Source organism: Liolophura sinensis, chromosome 1 (assembly GCF_032854445.1).
Source record: "Liolophura sinensis isolate JHLJ2023 chromosome 1, CUHK_Ljap_v2, whole genome shotgun sequence".
NCBI classification, from domain to species: Eukaryota; Metazoa; Mollusca; class Polyplacophora; order Chitonida; family Chitonidae; genus Liolophura; species Liolophura sinensis.
Genome location: NC_088295.1, coordinates 49,276,993 through 49,297,623, shown reverse-complemented (window position 1 = coordinate 49,297,623; position 20,631 = coordinate 49,276,993). Strand labels below are relative to the sequence as shown.

At 40.0% G+C, this 20,631-nt stretch overlaps 1 protein-coding gene across 1 annotated transcript; it reads left to right on the top strand.

The window, feature by feature from the left end:
* Window positions 1–522: 522 nt before the first annotated feature.
* LOC135461731 (uncharacterized) lies at window positions 523–6,365 on the top strand. The gene is made up of 4 exons (XM_064738956.1): window positions 523–529; window positions 1,315–1,392; window positions 2,650–2,734; window positions 4,771–6,365. Exons 1-4 carry the CDS (start codon window positions 523–525, stop codon window positions 5,318–5,320), a joined length of 720 nt encoding a protein of 239 aa, XP_064595026.1. The 3' UTR covers window positions 5,321–6,365.
* The last annotated feature ends 14,266 nt before the right edge of the window (window positions 6,366–20,631 follow it).

The window sequence follows — 20,631 nt, the reverse complement described above, 5'->3', positions numbered from 1 at the left end:
TTTTTTGTACATAATGGCACTGGATGTTGATGTTTAAGTGAGAATAAGTGTTTATAAGATGTGATATACTACAATATTGACTTCACAAAAGCGTAAGCTCAGTAGGTAAACGTGCGATGTTGTACTGTATATGTACTTATGTACTCAGTGCGATATGTAACGAGTACATGTGTTGTATTGCTATTTTTCCTTTCATTTCAGCGACTTGCTGGGGTCGTTGTTTTGAAAAGTTTCAGCCCGGTAGTGGGCGTCCATGTCACTGTGACCAGAATTGCACGTTGTATGACAACTGTTGTCCGGATTATAAGGAGCTTTGTCAAGGTAACAGCAAGCAATACCATGCCACCGCCCTGATAGAACGATGTACGGATGTTTCAGGGTCATGAATAGAACGCTATTTGTCGGCTGTTGACCGGTGACGTACAAGGTTGGGCGTATTTTGCGAAATGTCCAATACCACTAAATTCTAATCAAGGTAGTACAAACTACGTAGGTGTATTATAGGAAATAGTTGCATGTAAAATGAAAAGTGTGAGTGTTGGTCTTACGATTTACGTGATAGGTGTTTTACGCAATTCTCAAGAATATTTCACTTATACGACGGCGACCAGCATTATGGTGGGTGGAAACCGGGCAGAGCCCTGGGAATGCCCGATACCATCCGCACGTTGCTGACATACCTTCCCATGTACGGCTGGAGAGGAATCCAGCATGAAATGGACTTGAACTTACAGCGACCGCATTGGTGGGAGGCTCCTGAGTAAATAGCGTGCTAACGATTGGTCTTGCGAATTTAACGGTCGTAAAATATTTTCGGTGTTTTTATACCTCACAGGAAACAATCATGCCCCCTCCCCCCCCCCCCACCATTTTGAGATTTTTTTCTTAAATATGTTGCCACGATATTATGCGAGTGTAAAATAACTTTACACCATACACGACTGTGTGACCATTGCCAAGTGGATGAATCTGTGAATCATTTTTTACTTAGATGTGAAAACTTCATAGGCAATCTCTGTTTAGGTCGCAACAGTGGGTAACCCGACTTGGGGTGAAACACCCTTCAGTACACGTCCTTCAAGAAAAGAACAGGGCTGGAATACCGTCGAGTTATTTGTGTCTTCTGGAAGATTTTAAGATGTCAGTTATTTTTTCTTTTCTTCTGAATAACCTGAAAGAGAAGATTTTGGATCCTCACCCCCCCCCCCCCCCCCCCCCCCCCCCCCCCTCAACACACACACACCGCCATTCAGTCAACCAGTCTGTGAAGCAGCCTGCCTGTGTGTCTGACTTTTGCTGGTTGCTGCTTTGTAGACTGTCCATCGGAGTGCGCTGGAGACGACCTAATATCCGGAGACAATAGAGTTGCGTCCCCTGAGACTGAGAGTACTAGTAAGTTGTTTTGCACCTCGATTTTTCGTAAGACTCCCGTCACCGTCAGATGACCTTTCCATAGCTTGCAACCTCGCCTTGTGTAAGACAGGCAGCCAAACGAGGCATCTAGACAGCCAAGTAGCTAGGTGAACCATCTCACTGTCTCGCTTACTACCTTGCTATGCTAAGTTATATTGCTGTCTCGCTTGTCTGGCTAACTCGCTTGGCTAACTCGTTCCGCGGCTGCCTCGCAAACTCGCTCCGCGGCTGCATAGCAGACTCGCCGACTGGCTTCATTATCTCGCTTCCGGCCCTGTATGGCCTAAACCTAAGCGGTGGAACTAATATATTAGCCCAAAATACACGCGAACTTCTAGTTGTAGCTGTATTCCTACGAGCTTAGGTGTAAAGCCGTAAGGGTACAAAAAGAACCACAGTAGCCCACATGACGGGCTGTATTTTCATCGAGTTGAACTAGATCGCCCCACGTTGGGTATATGATGACTTGCCATCAAAGCGCAACTATTTTATTATCGACAACTTATGTACCAGTATGGTACACGATGTAATACTGATTCGTCTGGAACAAACCTAGCATCTTTCAAACGTCCTTGTAAACTGCTGACTGCTAAGCTTTTATTTGCTTGATTCCGTCCTAGTTTCGTTCTTCACATACTTTCTTAGTTCTGCGGTGGTTCGTGTATATACGTCGTTTTGGTAATTGACCTTGCGGTTATTGATCTGGAACATTAATTTCTGTTGACGGCTGATATACGAATGCTTTTTGCGACTCATGGATTCATTTTAAAATAAGGAAGCATGAACACCATTGAACCATCAAATGGCAGTCTGAGAGTAGCCTATATGCATTTCTCCTTATCTTATTTATTTATTTGATTGGTGTTTTACGCCGTACCTAAGACTATTTTACTTATACAACGGCGGCCAGCATTATGGTGGACGGAAACCAGGTTCTCCTGATCTAGTTATAGGCATTTCAATATAGATCTGAGTATTGTTATATTAGCCTTAAGCTTTTGACATACGTTATCAAGTACTATTTTCATAGCCGTTGTAAGCCTGTGGATTAACGAGGTGTCACAATGAGCAGTTTAAGATGTATGGAGGGACCAGCTATTCAAAATTTTCAAGGTTTTCAGAGCTTCTGTGTTCGTTTAACATTTTGTCATTTTCGCCATTGGATATACATTTAATGGAGACATGTGGAGTATTTAAATTTCCATAAGACAAAGAGAGTGATTCTTCTTATTGCAGATGCTATTATTATCGGCCCTGTTATTGCTGGTGTCTTCATCCTTGTTGTCGTTGTCGTCCTCCTTTGCCTTTTTGTCAAGCGAAGGTAAGTCTAACTGCCTGATATACTAGTACACATATATCAGGCCTGTCTGACTATACTGACACTTTGTCTGATTATACTGACACGTTGTCTGATTATACTGTCACATGGTCACACTGTCTGATTGCACTGTCACACTGTTACATTGCCTGATTATACTGACACTTTGTCTGATTATACTGACACATTGTCTGATTATACTGTCACATTGCCTGATTATACTGACACTTTGTGTGATTATACTGACACTTTGTGTGATTTGTTTACAAAGCCATTTGCAGCGTAATCAATGTGACAATATAATCAGACAATGTTTCAGTATAATCAGACAATGTGACAGTGTAATCAGACAATGTTTTAGTATAATCATACAATGTGACAGTGTAATCAGACAATGTGACAGTATAATCAGACTGTGTCAGTGTAATCAGAGAAAGTGTCAGTATAATCAGACAATGTTTCAATATAATCAGACAATGTGACAGTGTAATCAGACAAAGTGACAGTATAATCAGTCAGAGTGTCAGTATAATCAGACAAAGTGTCAGTATAATCACACAAAGTGTCAGTATAATCAGACAATGTGTCAGTATAATCAGACAATGTGTCAGTATAATCAGACATTGTTTCAGTGTAATCAGACAGTGTGACAGTGTAATCAGACAAAGTGTCAGTATAATCAGACAATGTTTCAGTGTAATCAGACAGTGTGACAGTGTAATCAGACAAAGTGTCAGTATAATCAGACAATGTGACTGTATAATCAGACAAAGTGACAATATAATCAGAAAAAGTGTCAGTATAATCACACAAAGGTCACATTGTATGATTATACTGAAACATTGTCTGATTACACTGTCACATTGTCTGATTATACTGAAACATTGTCTGATTATATTGTCACATTGATTACGCTGCAAATGGCTTTGTAAACAAATCACACAAAATGTCAGTATAATCACACAAAGTGTCAGTATAATCAGACAAAGTGTCAGTATAATCAGGCAATGCGACAGTGTAATCAGACAATGTGTCAGTATAATCAGACAAAGTGTCAGTATAATCAGGCAATGTGACAATATAATCAGACAATGTGTCAGTATAATCAGACAAAGTGTCAGTATAATCAGGCAATGTGACAATATAATCATACAATGTGTCAGTATAATCAGACAAAGTGTCAGTATAATCAGGCAATGTGACAGTATAATCAGACAATGTGTCAGTATAATCAAAGTGTCAGTATAATCAGGCAATGTAACAGTGTGACAGTGCAATCAGACAGTGTGACCATGTGACAGTATAATCAGACAACGTGTCAGTATAATCAAAGTGTCAATATAATCAGACAAAGTGTCAGTATAATCAGACAAAGAGTCAGTATAATCAGACAAATTGTCAGTAGAATCAGACAGTGTGACAGTGTAATCAGACAATGTCACAGTATAATCAGACAATTTGACACTGTAATCAGACAATGTGACAGAGTGACAGTGTAATCAGACAATGTGACAGTGTAACCATTACATTTGATTAAACAGTCACATTGTCTGTGTGAATGTGTAATCATCACATTTGATTAAACAGTCACATTGTCTGTGTGACGGTGTAATCAAACTATTTGACTGAGTAATCAGACAATGTGGCATTATAGTGCGACTGTAATTAAGGTAGCATTATCATCAGACAACGTAACTGTATGAACAAACGATGTGATGGTGTAATCAGACAACTGGCCGTGTAATAAGACATCCTAGCAGGATAATCAGACAAAGTAGTAGTGTAATGAGACTGAGCAGTGGAATCAGACAATGTAGCATTATAATCAGACACCATATCAATGTATTCAGACAACCTAGCAGCATGATCAGGCATCGCAGCGTTGTAATCAGACAACCTATCAGCGCAATTAGACAACGTTATTTTAAAAAAAAATTGAAAGTGAAAGTTTTATGATCAACTTCATTTTGTGTCAGTAAGTGTGCTAGATTGTTTACCTTTGTGATTCTTTTCCTTTTTGTTCTTTTTTATTCTCTTAGAAGATACCGGAAGCAACAGGCTGCCCAAGGAATCCCTGTATCAGAAGAAGTCAACGCTGTCCAGACGCAAGGCGGGTCACGAGCGGTGACGTATGCTGACATTATGTTCCAATCTGACGAGAGTGACGTCACTAATGACGTCCTGAGCGTACAGTACGCTTCTGTACACAAACCTCGAAAGCAAGTTCCGGTTCTGCCGGAGGTGTCATGTTTGCAAACGTACGACCATATTCCTGAACGGTCATCGACTTTTACGACATCTCCAGATGCTCACTACAACACCCTTCAAGACTCCGGTTTGACAGAGGCCGCGAAGGAGGAGGAGCCGAAGCCAACAGCCGAGACGGAATACGACAGGTTAAACAGACTGCTGCCTGGAAATAATGTTGACGTTAACAAGCCACCGGATGACGCTGAATATGACACACTGAACCGTGACCTGCATCCGGACGGACACATGGACGTACAGACAGATAGAGTGACCCTAGCCCCTTATTTTGATGACACCGGGTCAGGTTATGAGTATGCTCAAGTTATCCCCAACAGGTGACAGCATGGAGAGCCAAACTTGATGCTCACTTGTTGGAAGTTTGTGTAAAAAACTGTCCCTTGACAGCTAGGCCTATATAAGAGCGAAGCCACAATGTTGGATTCTCGTAAGATATTTGTTCAGTATGCTATGATTGTTTAGCTATGGCCCGAGCATCCAATGACGACATCGGTGTTGCTAGTTGGGTGAACACAGTGGTCTCCCTTTCCAGGTTAAATATGGGACACTGATTGATTCGTCTTACACAAAGAATGTATTACACGTATTATCTAATCTGCCAGACGAATATAGGAATATACGGATGAAGTACTTTTCTGACGAAGAAAGTACGGTTTTCTGAATAGAGTGACGTCATAACAAGCGCTTAATAAATGGGATTCGTGTTTATTTCCATTTACTCATCGGGCTTCAGCATTAAATAGTTCTTTTTGTTCTAAATCTCCAATGGATCTTATCTTCTACATTGTTCAGTATAAGTTATCTGTTAACCAAACTTGACTTTAAAATCTGATTTCGTCATATTTGAAGGTCATCAGGGAATTACCAGGATCAGTGTCATTTCGTCCCTAATGCATGGACACCACAGTTACGTTATATTCCGTCAGTGTAAGATTCCTACCGCATTATTTGCAATCTACTTACAGATTTTTTTGAAACGTTTGTTTAAAGAATTCATGTTTCTTCTGTGAATATTTAATCCAGTTCAACTTTGTGTTCTCTCCAGAAAGTATTTTCTGATTATATTCCTCGTTGATATATGATACGGAATCTCTAACTTCTAAAAGAGGTATTGAACCGTGGTATTTCCATGCTGGTAACGTCTCGTCGAACATTTTCCTCCATGTTGTGTCAATAAGGCTTTCATCACAATGGCTAATTTACCCTTTTGCATTTCCCACTTTACTGCCGACTGTTTCTGACGCATGTAACTCCACAATCAATTTATGGCTTATGTATTAATACAGTATTTTTTCTGTATTCGATTTCACATGTATAAAATACATTTGTTATTTTTAAAGACGATGAAAATACAACCAAAACATTGTAATGCAAATTAATAGTTTAGATCTTATTACTGCGTTCTTAAGTTCATGTGTCGATATATATGTACATGAAGCGATATTGCAGCTTTTGTCGTTTAATATAAGCCATTGAGTAATTATTTACTGGGCTACATTGAGAGCTATATTCTTCGGGATGGCGCAATTTCTCCAATGAGCGCAGACGTGAAGTTGTTGACAATAGATTTATTTATTTATTTGATTGGTGTTTTACGCCGTACTCAAGAATATTTCACTTATACGACGGCGGCCAGCATTATGGTGGGAGAAAACCGGGCAGGAACCCACGACCATCCGCAGGTTTCTGGAAGACCTTCCCACTTGCGGCCGGAGAGGAAGCCAGCATGAGATGGAATTGAACTCACAGCGACTGCATTGGTGATAGGCTTCTGGGTCATTACGCCGCGCTAGCGCGCTAACCGACTGAGCCACGGAGGCCCCTCTGTTGACAATAGAGGCCTTTGTTATAAGTGACGTTATAAGTTCAACGTGTAACTTCAAACTAGAATAGAGAAACTAGTTCTGATTCGAAGTTACACCTTTGTACTATTATTAACTGAAGATCTCTATTGACTAAAAATACTCACGTCATTAACGCTGTAGAAAAGGCATGGTGTGCATGGTGTGCAGAAGAGACAATGGCTAAACATCTCTCCAAAATGGGTTGAATGACAGAAGTCTCTGCAAAGCAAAACAAAACAAAGAGCAACTAAATTTACTGTCCATAAGTCATAAACATTCATTGTTGCACGTTCTGTGACTGTGGTATACCATGTCTGGATTATGCAATACGGACAGGGCGATTGCAATTGGCCTTTTGGAGGCTAACACCGCTGTAAAACAGACTGCACGTCTAATGGGGGTGACACCAAACGCCATTCGAAAATTGCGAGCGAAATTTCTCGCATCAGGAGATGTTCAGGACCTGTCAAGAAGTGGAAGGCCCAGGGCAACCACACAAAGACAAGATCCACGAATCGTAAACGACGCACTAAGGAGTAGAAAGACATCAGGTATGAGGGTCTGAGTGTGCCACAAAAAAAACCAAACCACCCCCCCCCCCAAAAAAAAAAACAAAACAAAAAACGAATGCCATTTTCGACTCGCGGATTCAACTCGCTCGTCATGTCACTTAACATTCATTCTGAATTTCAGCACCAGGGATTCGAGATCATCTTAGAGCAGATGCCGGGTCGAGACAATTGAGTGCCCAAACAATCAGGAGGCGCCTACAAGCCCGCGGGGTACGTCTCAGGCGGCTGGTGAAGAAAGTCGTTTTGTTCCGCCGTCATAAGATAGCAGTGGGCGATGGGTTAGACGGCAATGCGGCAACGCTCTTTTCATTGACGAAACGCGTGTGTTTTTCCGTCGACTCTTGGAGAGGTGTGTGGCGTCGGCAGGGTGAACACCATGAAGAGTGCTGCGTGCAGCCAGTAGCCAGTAACGGACTTTGCTGGTGGCAGCGTAATGGTCTGGGCAAGCATGATTTTGACAGGCAAGACCGATCTGGTTCCTACTGAGGGAAACTTGAACACTGCTGGCTACGTTGGTCAAGCTCTCAGACAGCAAGTTTTACTGTAAGTAGCCGCCGTTGGGGATGGATTTGTCTTCATGGACGACAATGCGCGATCACATCGTGCAGGGATTATGAATGACTTCTTCCAAACTGAAGGCATTGACGGGATCCAGTGGCCCGCTTGTTCTCCGGATCTCAACCCTGTCGAACATCTTTGGGATCAGTTGAAACAGTCAGTCTGTCGTCGAGTTGGGATGGAGTCCACGCTTGACAATGTGAAACTCCTCCTTTCGGAAGAGTGGTTAGCCATCCCGCAACGATGGATCGCAAGCCTCATCAACACAATGCGAGCACGTTGTCGAAATGTGATACAATTTCGTGGCGGCTACGCACGATATTGATAATTACTAGTCATCGAGTGAAAATGATCGAATTCTGTTATAAAATAAAGAACTGCCGTTGGAAAGTCTGGTTGACTCCTTTTATGAAATTTTCAAAATCGATCGATTTTCAGTTTGCGCATGCCCTTTAGCGCAAAACTGCAACTGCACGTTGATGTACCGCGTGTATCAACGGATAGTGTGTGCAAGTTCCCGCCACGTTTTGGAGGGAACTTTCTTTGCGCTGTTTATACATAGATGTCTCAGTAGCACTTTAATTCCATTTGTCCATGAAAGCACTAATGCTGATATAATAAGATGGGTGATACAGTACGATAAAAGGCATCTAGCGATTCATTGTGAATCAATATTTTGAATAATTTATCTGTAAAAACATTGCTTCTGCCAAAACACAGGTTCAGCTGTGTGGTTGAGCTTGACTGATGTTGGTTTACAAAATTTAAAGCAGAGGCCTAAAACTACGAATCTTCATGCTGGAACTTTATCTAGTATGTACAAAATAGTCGCGGCTTCAAATCCATGAAAACGTACACATTAACTTTAATAAATATATCGCAGGTAGAAAGTGGCTATGAATCATCTGTACAGTTATTGGCCTTAACTAGTTTTAATGTTGAGGCCATCGTTGCTCAGTTGGTTAGCGCGCTAGCGCAGCGTAATGACCCAGGAGCCCCACACGAAAGCGGTCGCTGTGAGTTGAAGCCAAGCTCATGCTGGCTTCATCTCCGGCCGTAAGTGGAAGATCTGCCAGCAACTTGCGGATGGTCGTAGGGTTTCCCCCGGCTCTTCCCCGGTTTCCTCCTACCATAATGCTGTCGCCGTCATAAAAGTGAAAATATTCTTGAGAAACACCAATCATATAAATAAATGGGTTTTAATGTTCGTCGGACGTTAACTATTTTGTTGTGGTACTGGACTTCAGATAAGGTTGATCTAAAAGCTTGCTCACCGGAGCTTGCCCTGACTTTTCTCACCTATAATTTGTAGTTTCCAAATGGCTTTCTTTACATTACAAGCCGAATTTTTGAGCTTATTATATGAAATTATATGCTATGGACATATATTTATTCGTCAAATTTGTTTTGAAACCTCTTGCCTTATCATGCTTTAATCCCTTTCTGTATTTTTTTTTCTGTATTCCTATATTAAAATACACTATAAGGTTATTAGGGTTTCCTTTACATATTACCCAGCTTTCAGTGCGTTAAATATAGAGAGTTTGCCACAATGGCTAGGTTTATATTTCCTCATGTGCAGATGTGCAATGACACACTTATGCTTGACACTGTCGTTTTTAATAGCACGCGATTTATACACTTGGCATTAAAACGGAAATATTTCAGCCGAATCGCATACATTGTTAACAATTAAAGCACACTCAATATCTTTATGTTCCGGCTCCACCGCCAGCTGTTGCATTTGTTATGTAGTCCGTCGTTTGATACACTAATACTATAGCTTTTTATGTAGACAGCATCCCTGACAAACACTGCGTTGTCGGAAATCTTACATCACAATCGACGAAGAAGTCCGTGCAAATTGTACACGCTGTGTGAATTATGGCGGTAAGTGTTATCTGCTAACTTTAGTGAAGAATGTTTTGAAAATCCATGTATACAACCAATGAAAGTTAACTTGTCTTATATGCTGGTCGTGTTTGAAATTCATGTGAGGCTAAATCATGTTCTAGCGCGAGATTTACAATTTGTGAGATGGACCCGTGTTCACATAACAGTAGTATCAGTTTGATATTTCGGTGCGGAGATTTCCCATTGCCTGGCAGCCGTTGTGGTATATATAATGAGGTATTACAATGGTTACATGTCTCCTCAAGTCTGAAGCCATAAATAAATAGGCAAGTAAACTTGTAATATAAGTTGTTTTCCTGTGCTAAAATAGCAAAATTAGTTGCATCCGCCTATAATATACATGGACAGCTGCCCCATTCACTGTTTTATATATCATATGTTAAGTTATATACAAAGGAGCTGGCATGAAAATTGTATTTTCCGTCAGCTAAAAATATATGTATTTCTGTTTAAAAGAGTCCATATAACTGAGGTTTAGGACAAAAAATCCATTTCACTAATCTGTGTTTGCCAAGAATAGTTCGAATCATTGCCTTTCAGTAAATAACAGACTCATGCCTGTACTAGTTGTAGGGTTAAAATGATTCTGAAGTTTGAAAAAATTATATTGCAACCCGCTTTATAATTTGTAGGAATTTTATAACAGATTTTGAGCGTTAAAATTCCACAGGCAACTCTTGTATTTTGGGAATGATAATTATTTTGATTATTCTAAGATAATAGCAAAAAGCCATTAGTTCAATCTGTATATAAGTGAATTCGAAAGTCATTTGGTGGCAGATACACTAAGTATACATGTCTTCCTGGAAGGGACACCGAAAGTTGTTTGCTGAAAGCTGTATTGAGCAGAGAAAAACATTGGCAAAAGGTCGGAAGAAAGGAGGCAAAATGAAAGGAAAAGAGTCGAAAAAAGAAGTCGATATACAGCGCAATGCTGAAGAGCTTTCCACAATAATTTGTTTCTGACGTACCTGATTAAACCGCGTTCACACTGATTAAACTGCGATCGTTGAATAGGAAATGCTTTAAATATGTCATTCAATTTAGCATTTAACACATTGCCTCGCTTTACACACCCTAATTGTTATTCTGTATGGCACCCTTTGACCAATGAGATCGCACTTGTTGGAATCCAACCTATCTACGTTCATTATAAAGGAAAAAACAATAGATCAAATGTACATGTATACTGAAAGAGTACCCTCACAAAATTTAAAAAGCCTTCCTTTTTTCATTTTTGTTGTGCTGTTGTATAACCGAGATGTCATTCCGCGTTGGCAAAGTCGGGCACATCGAGGAAATCATGCATGTTTTCAGACTGATTTTCAGTCAAGCGTTAGTTCATCAGTGAATGCTTGGGGTTTAACGTTGTACTTAACAATTTTTCAGTCATACGACTACGAATGAATCCTTAGGGTGTATGTAATGAGCCTCCTTGTTGGACGGATTTCCACCTCTCTTTTATCTAGTGTTGCTTCACTAAGACGACTTACTGAAGGCAAGAAAGCCACCCAATCCGAGCCATTGTACTGATAAAAGGTCAACCAGTCGTTGCACTATCCCGTTAATGCTAAACGCCAAGCGAGAAAGCTGCAACTTTCTTTTTTTAAAGTCTTAGGTGTGACCCAATCCAAGATTAACACTGGATCTACCAGTCCCGAAGCGGACGCTCTAATAACTGAGCCATCGGGACCGCTAATATACTGTATGAGCAATATACTCTATGAGCAATATAATTAAATAATTTTATTTAAATCAACTTCCGGGAAGTATAAGCTTGTATTAAGCTTTATTTATTGAGCTGGCAGTATTACATACGGTATATAGGCGATGACACCCATGTTATCGTGCGCTGGGTAAGTTTACGTATATACATATCAATTATTAGACGCCAACTATGAACCATTTCACCATGACCATCAAGTTTTATTACTTATTTATATATTTTATTATTTGATTGATAAAGCTTGAACGAATGATGAACGATATCATCGTCCTTTCATAAGGTATCCTGATAAACCACTGATGAAGCCAATGTAGTAGGCTGCCAACAAAACAAACAACGCCATCCAATAGGCTGTTACTCATCCTCTGGCTGCCAACAAAACAAACAACGCCATCCAATAGGCTGTTACTCATGCTCTGGCTGCCTACAAAACAGGCAACGTCATCCAATAGGCAGTTACTCATCTTCTGGCTGCCTACAAAACAAACAATGCCATCCAGTAGGCTGTTACTCATCCTCTGGCTGCCTACAAAACAGACAACGCCATTCAGTAGGCAGTTACTCATCTTCTGGCTGCCTACAAAACAGACAACGCCATCCAATAGGCTGTTACTCATCCTCTGGCTGCCTACAAAACAGGCAACGCCATCCAATAGGCAGTTACTCGTCTTCTGGCTGCCTACAAAACAAACAACGCCATCCAATAGGCAGTTACTCATCCTCTGGCTGCCTACAAAACAGGCAACGCCATCCAATAGGCTGTTACTCATCTTCTGGCTGCCTACAAAACAGACAACGCCATCCAATAGACTGTTACTCATCCTCTGGCTGCCTACAAAACAGGCAACGCCATCCAGTAGGCAGTTACCCCAATTCTATCTGCCTACAAAACAGACAACGCCATCCAATAGGCTGTTACTCATCTTCTGGCTGCCTACAAAACAGACAATGCCATCCAGTAGGCTGTTACTCATCTTCTGGCTGCCTACAAAACAAACCATGCCATCCTATAGGCACTTAACCTCTATCATTAAAACAGACCACACCATCCAGTAGGCACTCAACCTTTGACTATCATCAAAACAGACCACACCATCCAATAGGCTGTCACTCACCCCCTGGCTGTCAACAAAACAGACAACGCCATCCTATAGACACTTAACCCTTGGCTCTCAACAAAACAGACCACGCTATCCAATAGGCACTCAACCTCTTGCTATCATCAAAACAAACAACGCCATCCAGTAGGCACGCAACCTCTGGCTATCATAAAAACATAAGACACCATCCAGTAGGCTGTCACTCATCCCATGATTATCAACAAAACAGACCACGCCATCATGTAGACACTCAAGCCTTGGCTCTAAGCAAAACAGACAACGCGATCCAGTAGGCACTCAACCACTGGCTATCACGCCATCCTGTAGGCACTTAACCCCCAACTATCATTAATACAGACAACACCATCCATTAGGCAGCCACTCAACTTCTCACAAAATGGCTATCCACAAAACAGAATGACAGAAGAGTAAATTTGCTGGAAGCCATCCACATCAAATAAATAAAGCCGAAGTTGAACAGCTATCTTTTTTTTTATCACAAATTCTTATAACATGTTCATCCACCAAAGAATGATGCTCACCAAAACTAATCCCTCAGCCACAGAATATTCATTTAATTGTGTGATTATTGTTTATCGTTAAAATACTTTTTTCACGTATACGATGTCAGTAACATAATATGGCCTACATGTTACTCGGCAAGCGTAGTCGTATGTGTAACGGTATTCATGTCCTCTCAGTATGTTGTCATAACTATGTATGTAGATGTCTCACTGTTGACGACATGAAAATTTATTTTGTTTATTTATTTATTTATGTTCGATTGGTGTTTTACACAGAGCTCCAGAATATTTCACTCCTGGTCAGTTCGCGCTTACATGCTCACGATGCAACAGTTACTTAGTAAACTTAATCTACATACAACGAGGAATCGAAGAACATACCCAGATGATGTCAGTTAGCAGTTATGGTGGATATCAGTTGCAGTAATACCGCCAGGGTTGCCAGGCTGCTCCAAAAAACAGCTTAGTTGTGTGACGATTTTACTCACAGAGAATTATACACACAGGTGAATTCACTGCATGTATTCTGCTAACAGTTTATCCCTGTTTTTACTGGAAGGTGATGACAAACAGTACTACTCAAGTCTCTATCACTACGCCAGGTAGTGAGAATGGTGCAGGTGAGTTTACTTCCTACACATATGCTTAAACATGAAACCGGTGGATGTCTATGTTATTGTATGTTAAATGCTCTGAGAGCACAGCATTTTCAGTAATTGTTAATTAAAATGTAATTTGTTACTATTTAAGCATTAACATGAACAGTTAGGATAAATCCTGAACTGAGGTAAATTAAAATGAGGCCGTATTTAGTGTACAGGTCATGTGTGATCATGTGCACTGTCGTCCCTGCTCTGGACTTACTCTACCGTCATGTAATGTATGTCTTTTGTTATATGCTAACAAAGAATTTAATAATCCATGCTTATCACTAGGAAAGCTTTATTCGGTTTGCAATGCAACATGACTTGTTCCTCAAGATAATCGTGACACAAGCATCAATTCGCCAAGTGCTGTCATCATCACGAAAGTGAAAGCATAAAATAACTTATGTCTGAGATGAACATTGAATCCACAGTTATACCGTTGTTGTTGTAGGCAAGTTTGTTGGCGAGTTGTTCGGTTTCCTTGTCTTCCTGGTTATAGCCGTGAATGTTACAATGTATCTTCACAAAAGAGCCTGGTAAGTCACGTACTGTAGACCGTTCCAGCCTGTTAATCTTCGGGACAGTCATAAACCATATTATTGTAAATAGGTCAACCGGATACCCCAAGCTTTAGTTGGATGTCGCAGTTTCTCCTTAATACCATAAAGTCACGATAGGGGCAAGTTTCAATTCCAAGATTTACAAGAACACACGATTCTCGTCAGTGCTCATGGACTAACTCTTTTTTAACGAGTAAAACTAGACACAGTTACGTATTACAAACGTTACAAGTACAACAGGGTAAGTCACTTTATTGGACCAACTTAGATGGGCTGTGTTCCCCCATTGCTTTCTTCTGATAATCGGCTGCGGAACACTGGACATGTGTGAACAGTCCATTAAGCTAATCCTAGAGACTTGAAATCTTGACTGTACCTTATTTTGCCACACGAGCGTCTGGTAACATGCGTACTACCTTACATTTTGAATCCTTCAGTATGTTCGCTAAACTGATTGTATTGGGATGTTCAAGCGTAAATGATTGATTTGAGTCTCTTTAAAGTACCCATTTTAATGATCAAAATTAAAATAACTGGGTCCATTATTTGTAAACAAATAAACCATAAATAGCTGCTGCATCGGAAGAAATCACAATAGGCGCACCATTAAATTGAAAGTTCATTTATCTTTGGTAAATCGTTAATCACTCAGTTTGTTACCATGGTAACTCTAATTTTTGTAGGTGGAAAAAGAAGTTGGATCAGGCGTGGATAACACTAAACAACTGCCTGTGTCGCATTAGAGAAACCTTAAGAAGGCTTTTCGCCCGCGTGCCGGATCTTTCTACCATTGTGGACCGGACAACTCTTACCGCTGTCGCCAGGCGTCCGAGTGACAACCGTGGACTGGTTGATAACCATTCCCCTAAATATGCAAACTTACCTGTCGTCCATCCTATCATCTACACTAATGACAGGAGAGACGAGCAAACCAGTGAAAACGTTCAGACAAGAGATTTTGCTGGAAGACATCCTGTAGACGAGCCTATCTATTGCCTAAGTACATTGGACGTGAACACGGGCGTGCCCACAGTCAACCCTAAAATCTCTGCCCCAATGGACCGCCATCAAAAAAGTAACACTGGTTATTACAATGTAACCGCAAAGAGCGACATTCAAACTACCAAAGAGCATGTGTCGAAGACGGTGGGAAGTTGGCCAGGCTGTGATGGATCGGAAAGCAAGAAAGAAAAACTAAGCTTGGCAAATCAGCCGCTCACAAGAGGGTTGGTTTCGAAACGTCGTCTAGATTTTCATGTTCGTGTTGCACCTAAACACAATCGGCTCAAGAGTAACGATAAAAGTACCACACGTCTTCAACCTGGTAACCAGTGGAGAGACGGCGGCGTGCCTCTTGAAGGAAAAGGCAATAAATCAGAGGAAATACAGAAACTAGAAACCAACAAATTGAAAACTGTCCTGAAAGGAAGATCAGCATCGGGATGCGAGAAGGCCCAACCTGCGATCCTGCCACCAATCTTTTTCCCCGGGGCTAAAACCGGCCTGTATGTAGTCGGCACCGTTGGACATCGACACGACAATCTCTGACTTAACTCTTTATTGTGTTTGTGAATATAGTATTGTCTACAATACGACTGTGACATTCTGTTGGGAGCTGTTTCGATTAAAAACAAAAGATTCCTCTCCAAGTTGACATGCATTCAGTTTGGTATATTCCGTTTCAGTCTGCTTCTGGAAAATCTCAAAAGCCTGAACAACCTCGAAAAAGCCTGAGGTAAATTGAAGTGGACGTATTTCACCGGTTATGTGTGACCATTTGCTAGTCATCACAATGTCGTCAGTGCTCTGGTTTTATTCTCTATCCTGAAGTCTTTTTTTGTATTATTTCACCTTGGTAAAGCCAGAAAAAAGTAGAGGAGAGACATAAACGTATCATCACAATGGAAAACAATGATCAAATGATGAAATGAAGAAAATCATTAGTAGTAATTTATTGAAATTATTTTAGTCATACACATCTTAAACATACTTCTCAACATGCAAATCAGAGTATTTTTGCACCAGGCTACAAAAGGCTCTGTCGATTCAACTGTTCCTATCACGATAATCACTCACTTTCCTCGCGAATGCGCATGCGCAGTCTTATTCACTGAGATTCACAGAAACTTCACCGAACAGGTAACACTTAGATAATATCACTGAAAATCAACTCACCTCACTAATAGAAGTGAAATTAACTAAGGCTAAAACAGACACGCACTTCAACAAGCTAGCGGATGTTTTTGTAAAAAAAGGTCTGGTTAATGTATAAAAGACGTAAGTTGATCCTCACTGTGTATACGATGTGTCAAATTGAACTTAATACGTGGGGAATATCAATGTAATAAATGACGTGCAGCGTAGAGCGTAAAACCAGGCAACACGACAATGTGATAATTGGCAAATAGTCACACGTAACCGGTGAAATACGGTCTCCTGTCAATTAAGCAACCATGGCTTAAACAGAATTACATGTAGGTGTCCTTAACTGCAGTTTAATGGAATTGCTGGTCTGGAATTACTAAAATGCTGCGTTTTAATGTACAACATTAAAGGACAGATTTCATAGGTATTAGCGAAGGTGAGGATGGGAAAATCTTAGAGGGAAGGCTCAACATTCACAAACTCCAACTACACAATATAACTACAACTGTGTCTTAGAATTGCTTTCTTTAAGTGCGAGTGGTTTGTGGCGCCGTGTCTTCCATGAATGCCCCCCCCCCCCCATTTTCATTAAATATAGGTGAAAAACAACTGGCTAAGCAAATGCATCAATTCAGAGAACAACATGTAGACAAACACTTATGCTCTATGGAGAACTTGATTTCAGATAAACAAGCAGGAAATAACCAAATATTTTTACTTAAATCTATCACTGATACTTTTCTTAGCTGTCGAAAAATTTATGTTGTGTCTGCATCGATTGCAAAGTGGAGTTCGATTCCGTTTGTATGATTGCATTATTGAATAAATTAAGAGCCTCTAGGATCATTTGCAAGATTCTTCAGTTTATTATTAACAAGTGTAAGTACAATGGTATTATATTCTGTACGCTTAAAAGTGGAGTTAAAATCTGATTTCCTGCACGAAAGTTTTAAAAGAGAAAACGAGCGATTGACTATCTACACTCATTTTCGTGTAGTTAGCATTATGAATTTTACATTAAACAATATGCCATCAGTTTTAATCAAAATCGATACAGTTTTATTACCAGGTATGCATGATAGCTGGCTTATCGTCTCAATAATTCCAAGTGTGAAATTGTCATATTTTTTCAAGTACAATGTCGTTCTGAATTAAAACTTTTGACAGTAATGAAATAGATGTTGTTGGCAGTTCTATATATTATGGTATTAAATTTATAGATACACATACAGATTTCATCGCTGAATTGATTTTACATATTCTTACATATGAAAGTGGGACCTCGCTGGCCCAAATGATTGCCAGTTGAGACTGTGATTTATTTCATTTATTTATTTGATTGGTGTTTTATGCCGTACTCAAGAATATTTCACTTATACGACAGCGGCCAGCATTGTGGTGGGAGGAAACCGAGCAGAGCCCGGGGGAAACCCACGACCATCCGCGGGTTGCTGGCAGACCTTCCAACTTACGACCGGAGAGGTTGAGACCATGAGACCCTGAACGAATGCAGTCACATGTCAGCTTTAATCGGTGATGTCAGCGGAGAAATCAAAATTGAACGATCGAACATGGGTAGAGTATAAAGATTATGTGTTAAGTTAGTGCATGTTTAGAAAGCTATATCGTAAAGTTGCATCCTTCACAGATAGTCCCAGTGTATGTAGTGACGAGTAATCAATGTTTGGACTTTGGACTGGTAAGGTATAGAGGCATTCGATGTATAGTATCAGCGAATCTGCTCAAAATGCAGTATGAACGTCACTGGTGAAGGATTTCATTTCAGTGTAGACTTTTGTGCATTTTTCTTTGAAAGTAAACCCAGCACGTCCGCAGCTGACCATACTCAAACATTTGTATAATATACAAGTTAGCACTTGAAGTACATTAGAAGTTTCTGAAGAGAGGCTTTAAGTCAATCATCGATTATGAATGAAAAAAAAAAATCATTTGAAAAATTTTGTAACGATCCATATACGGGAGCAAATATAATAAGAGACAACATTTCTAATTCCCTCAACTTCATAAAGTATAGGAACCAAAGGGCTATTTCATAAAGCCATGTCTTATTGAAGTCAAAATTAAAACGCCTAGTCACAGCCTTTTTAGGTTTTTTACGCATTTATCTGAAGATAATGTTTATGAGACGGTCACTAAATTAATTTCTAGTCTCTAAACATAAGCTTTAACATATCATATTTCACATTTCACACAAATGCCTTTACTAAATCGGTCCCAATTCCATGTACAAATCCAGTTTTGACTTAAGCAGAAATTCGAAAAGTGGCCTGAACACTTACGCTTATATTATATGAGATTAAACTGTGGACACTCAGTAAGAGCTCCGTTGTGACAATACGTTTTCAGCTGGATTTATGAAACAAAAAACTAAATAATATGTCAAAATGTTTGGATTTTGACTGAAACCAAAAGACACTGCGTGAAATCGGACTTTTGCGTTTAAATTCATCTTCGTGAAAATAATTTCATGTTCATACCACGCAGAGACAAAAGACTAATGTATGCAATACTGGGCGGAGTAGTGTTAAAACCGAATAGCGTGAGCAGGTTCTTCAGCACTAATGGCACTTGATCCGCCATCATGGTGAAAATATGGTCTCGCCCTATCATCGAGATAAGTATTTGTGGGCTTGACTTTTAAACAGTTATTGTACTTTCCTTATCAACCGTAAATCATATCACTTACAATTACTACACCCTAGCAAAATAACAGGTATCTCTAATTCAGTGAGAAAGCTTAACTTCGAAAACATTCTCTGTTGCGAATTGCCGCCATTTTACCAACAAATGTAAGGTTAAAGCGTATTAATTTTTTAACAAGAGTTATACCCTTTGGTCATTGTTGAGATAAACATGGCTCCCCAAGACCTGTGGGGCGCTATGTCTTATGCATGTTATATGTTTGCTGTACTATCAAACATTGAGGATGGAGTGCCGGTGTCAAGATATTAGCTCGAGTTTACCTCTCTCCATGTCAGGGAAGGTTTCGGATGGACAAACCCACGTCACAGAGAGTCAGCATTATTAAGGCGTGGTTCAATAGCAGGAAAAGAAGCCTGTGTTAATCTACAGCATCTTTCTTTGTAATTTGTCATAACACACCAGTGAAGAACGATGGGTCATATTTCTGTCACAACTGGATTCGCCGTTTTGCTATTGATAACAGGTAAGTGTCGAATTTATCTGAAAATGAAGCATTTTCTGTATGTGAATATGAAGAACGTTACATTCTGTTTAATGATTTTATTACTTCATGGAAATTTAGTCCCAGTATGTTGTCTTCGAGTATTTAAAAGGTTTTTTCATGACGTTCACTTAAAACCGGGTTTACACGGTGCGATTTGATGTATCGACTCGTCGAATTCAATCAGTAAATAGGACAAACACTATTTCACACGATTTCGTAGCAACTGAAAAATCGCATCGTGTGAACGCCGCTTATAAAAGAGACTGGTTGTATATCCATTCGTGGTATGAGAACGAATTCGACAAATCGTAGAGTGGAAAGGCAACTTAACACCTGCATCTGTATAAAGTAAAACGCCAAGGCAACTCCGTTAAGCTGCGTTCACACAGTACGATTGTTGTGTCGACCCATGCTCTATTTTATGCGTTGGTAGTATCCACAAATTACTTCTTCTGAACGTTGCTTATAAATAGACTTGTGCTACAGTTTCGTTCCACTTGTCGAATTCGATAAGTCGACATGACAAATCGCATTAAGGAGCTAACACAGTTAGGAGTAACGAAGAAAGTTATGCCAAAAAAATGAATGAAAAAGTTTTGAAGCATTTTTTATATCGTTTACTAACTCGTCTATTTTATTGATATCTTTCGTCCATGGTCCGAAATTTTTGGAAATGACGTCATCGATGAACTTAAAGCGAACATCGTTTATTCACCCCACCGAGTTGTTTTGACAGCTGTCGCCGTTGACGTCATGATCACAGGCTACTTCATTTCCGGACATACTGGAAATTAATGCCATTTTTAACTTCAAAAAAGAAAACAGAAGTTTTTA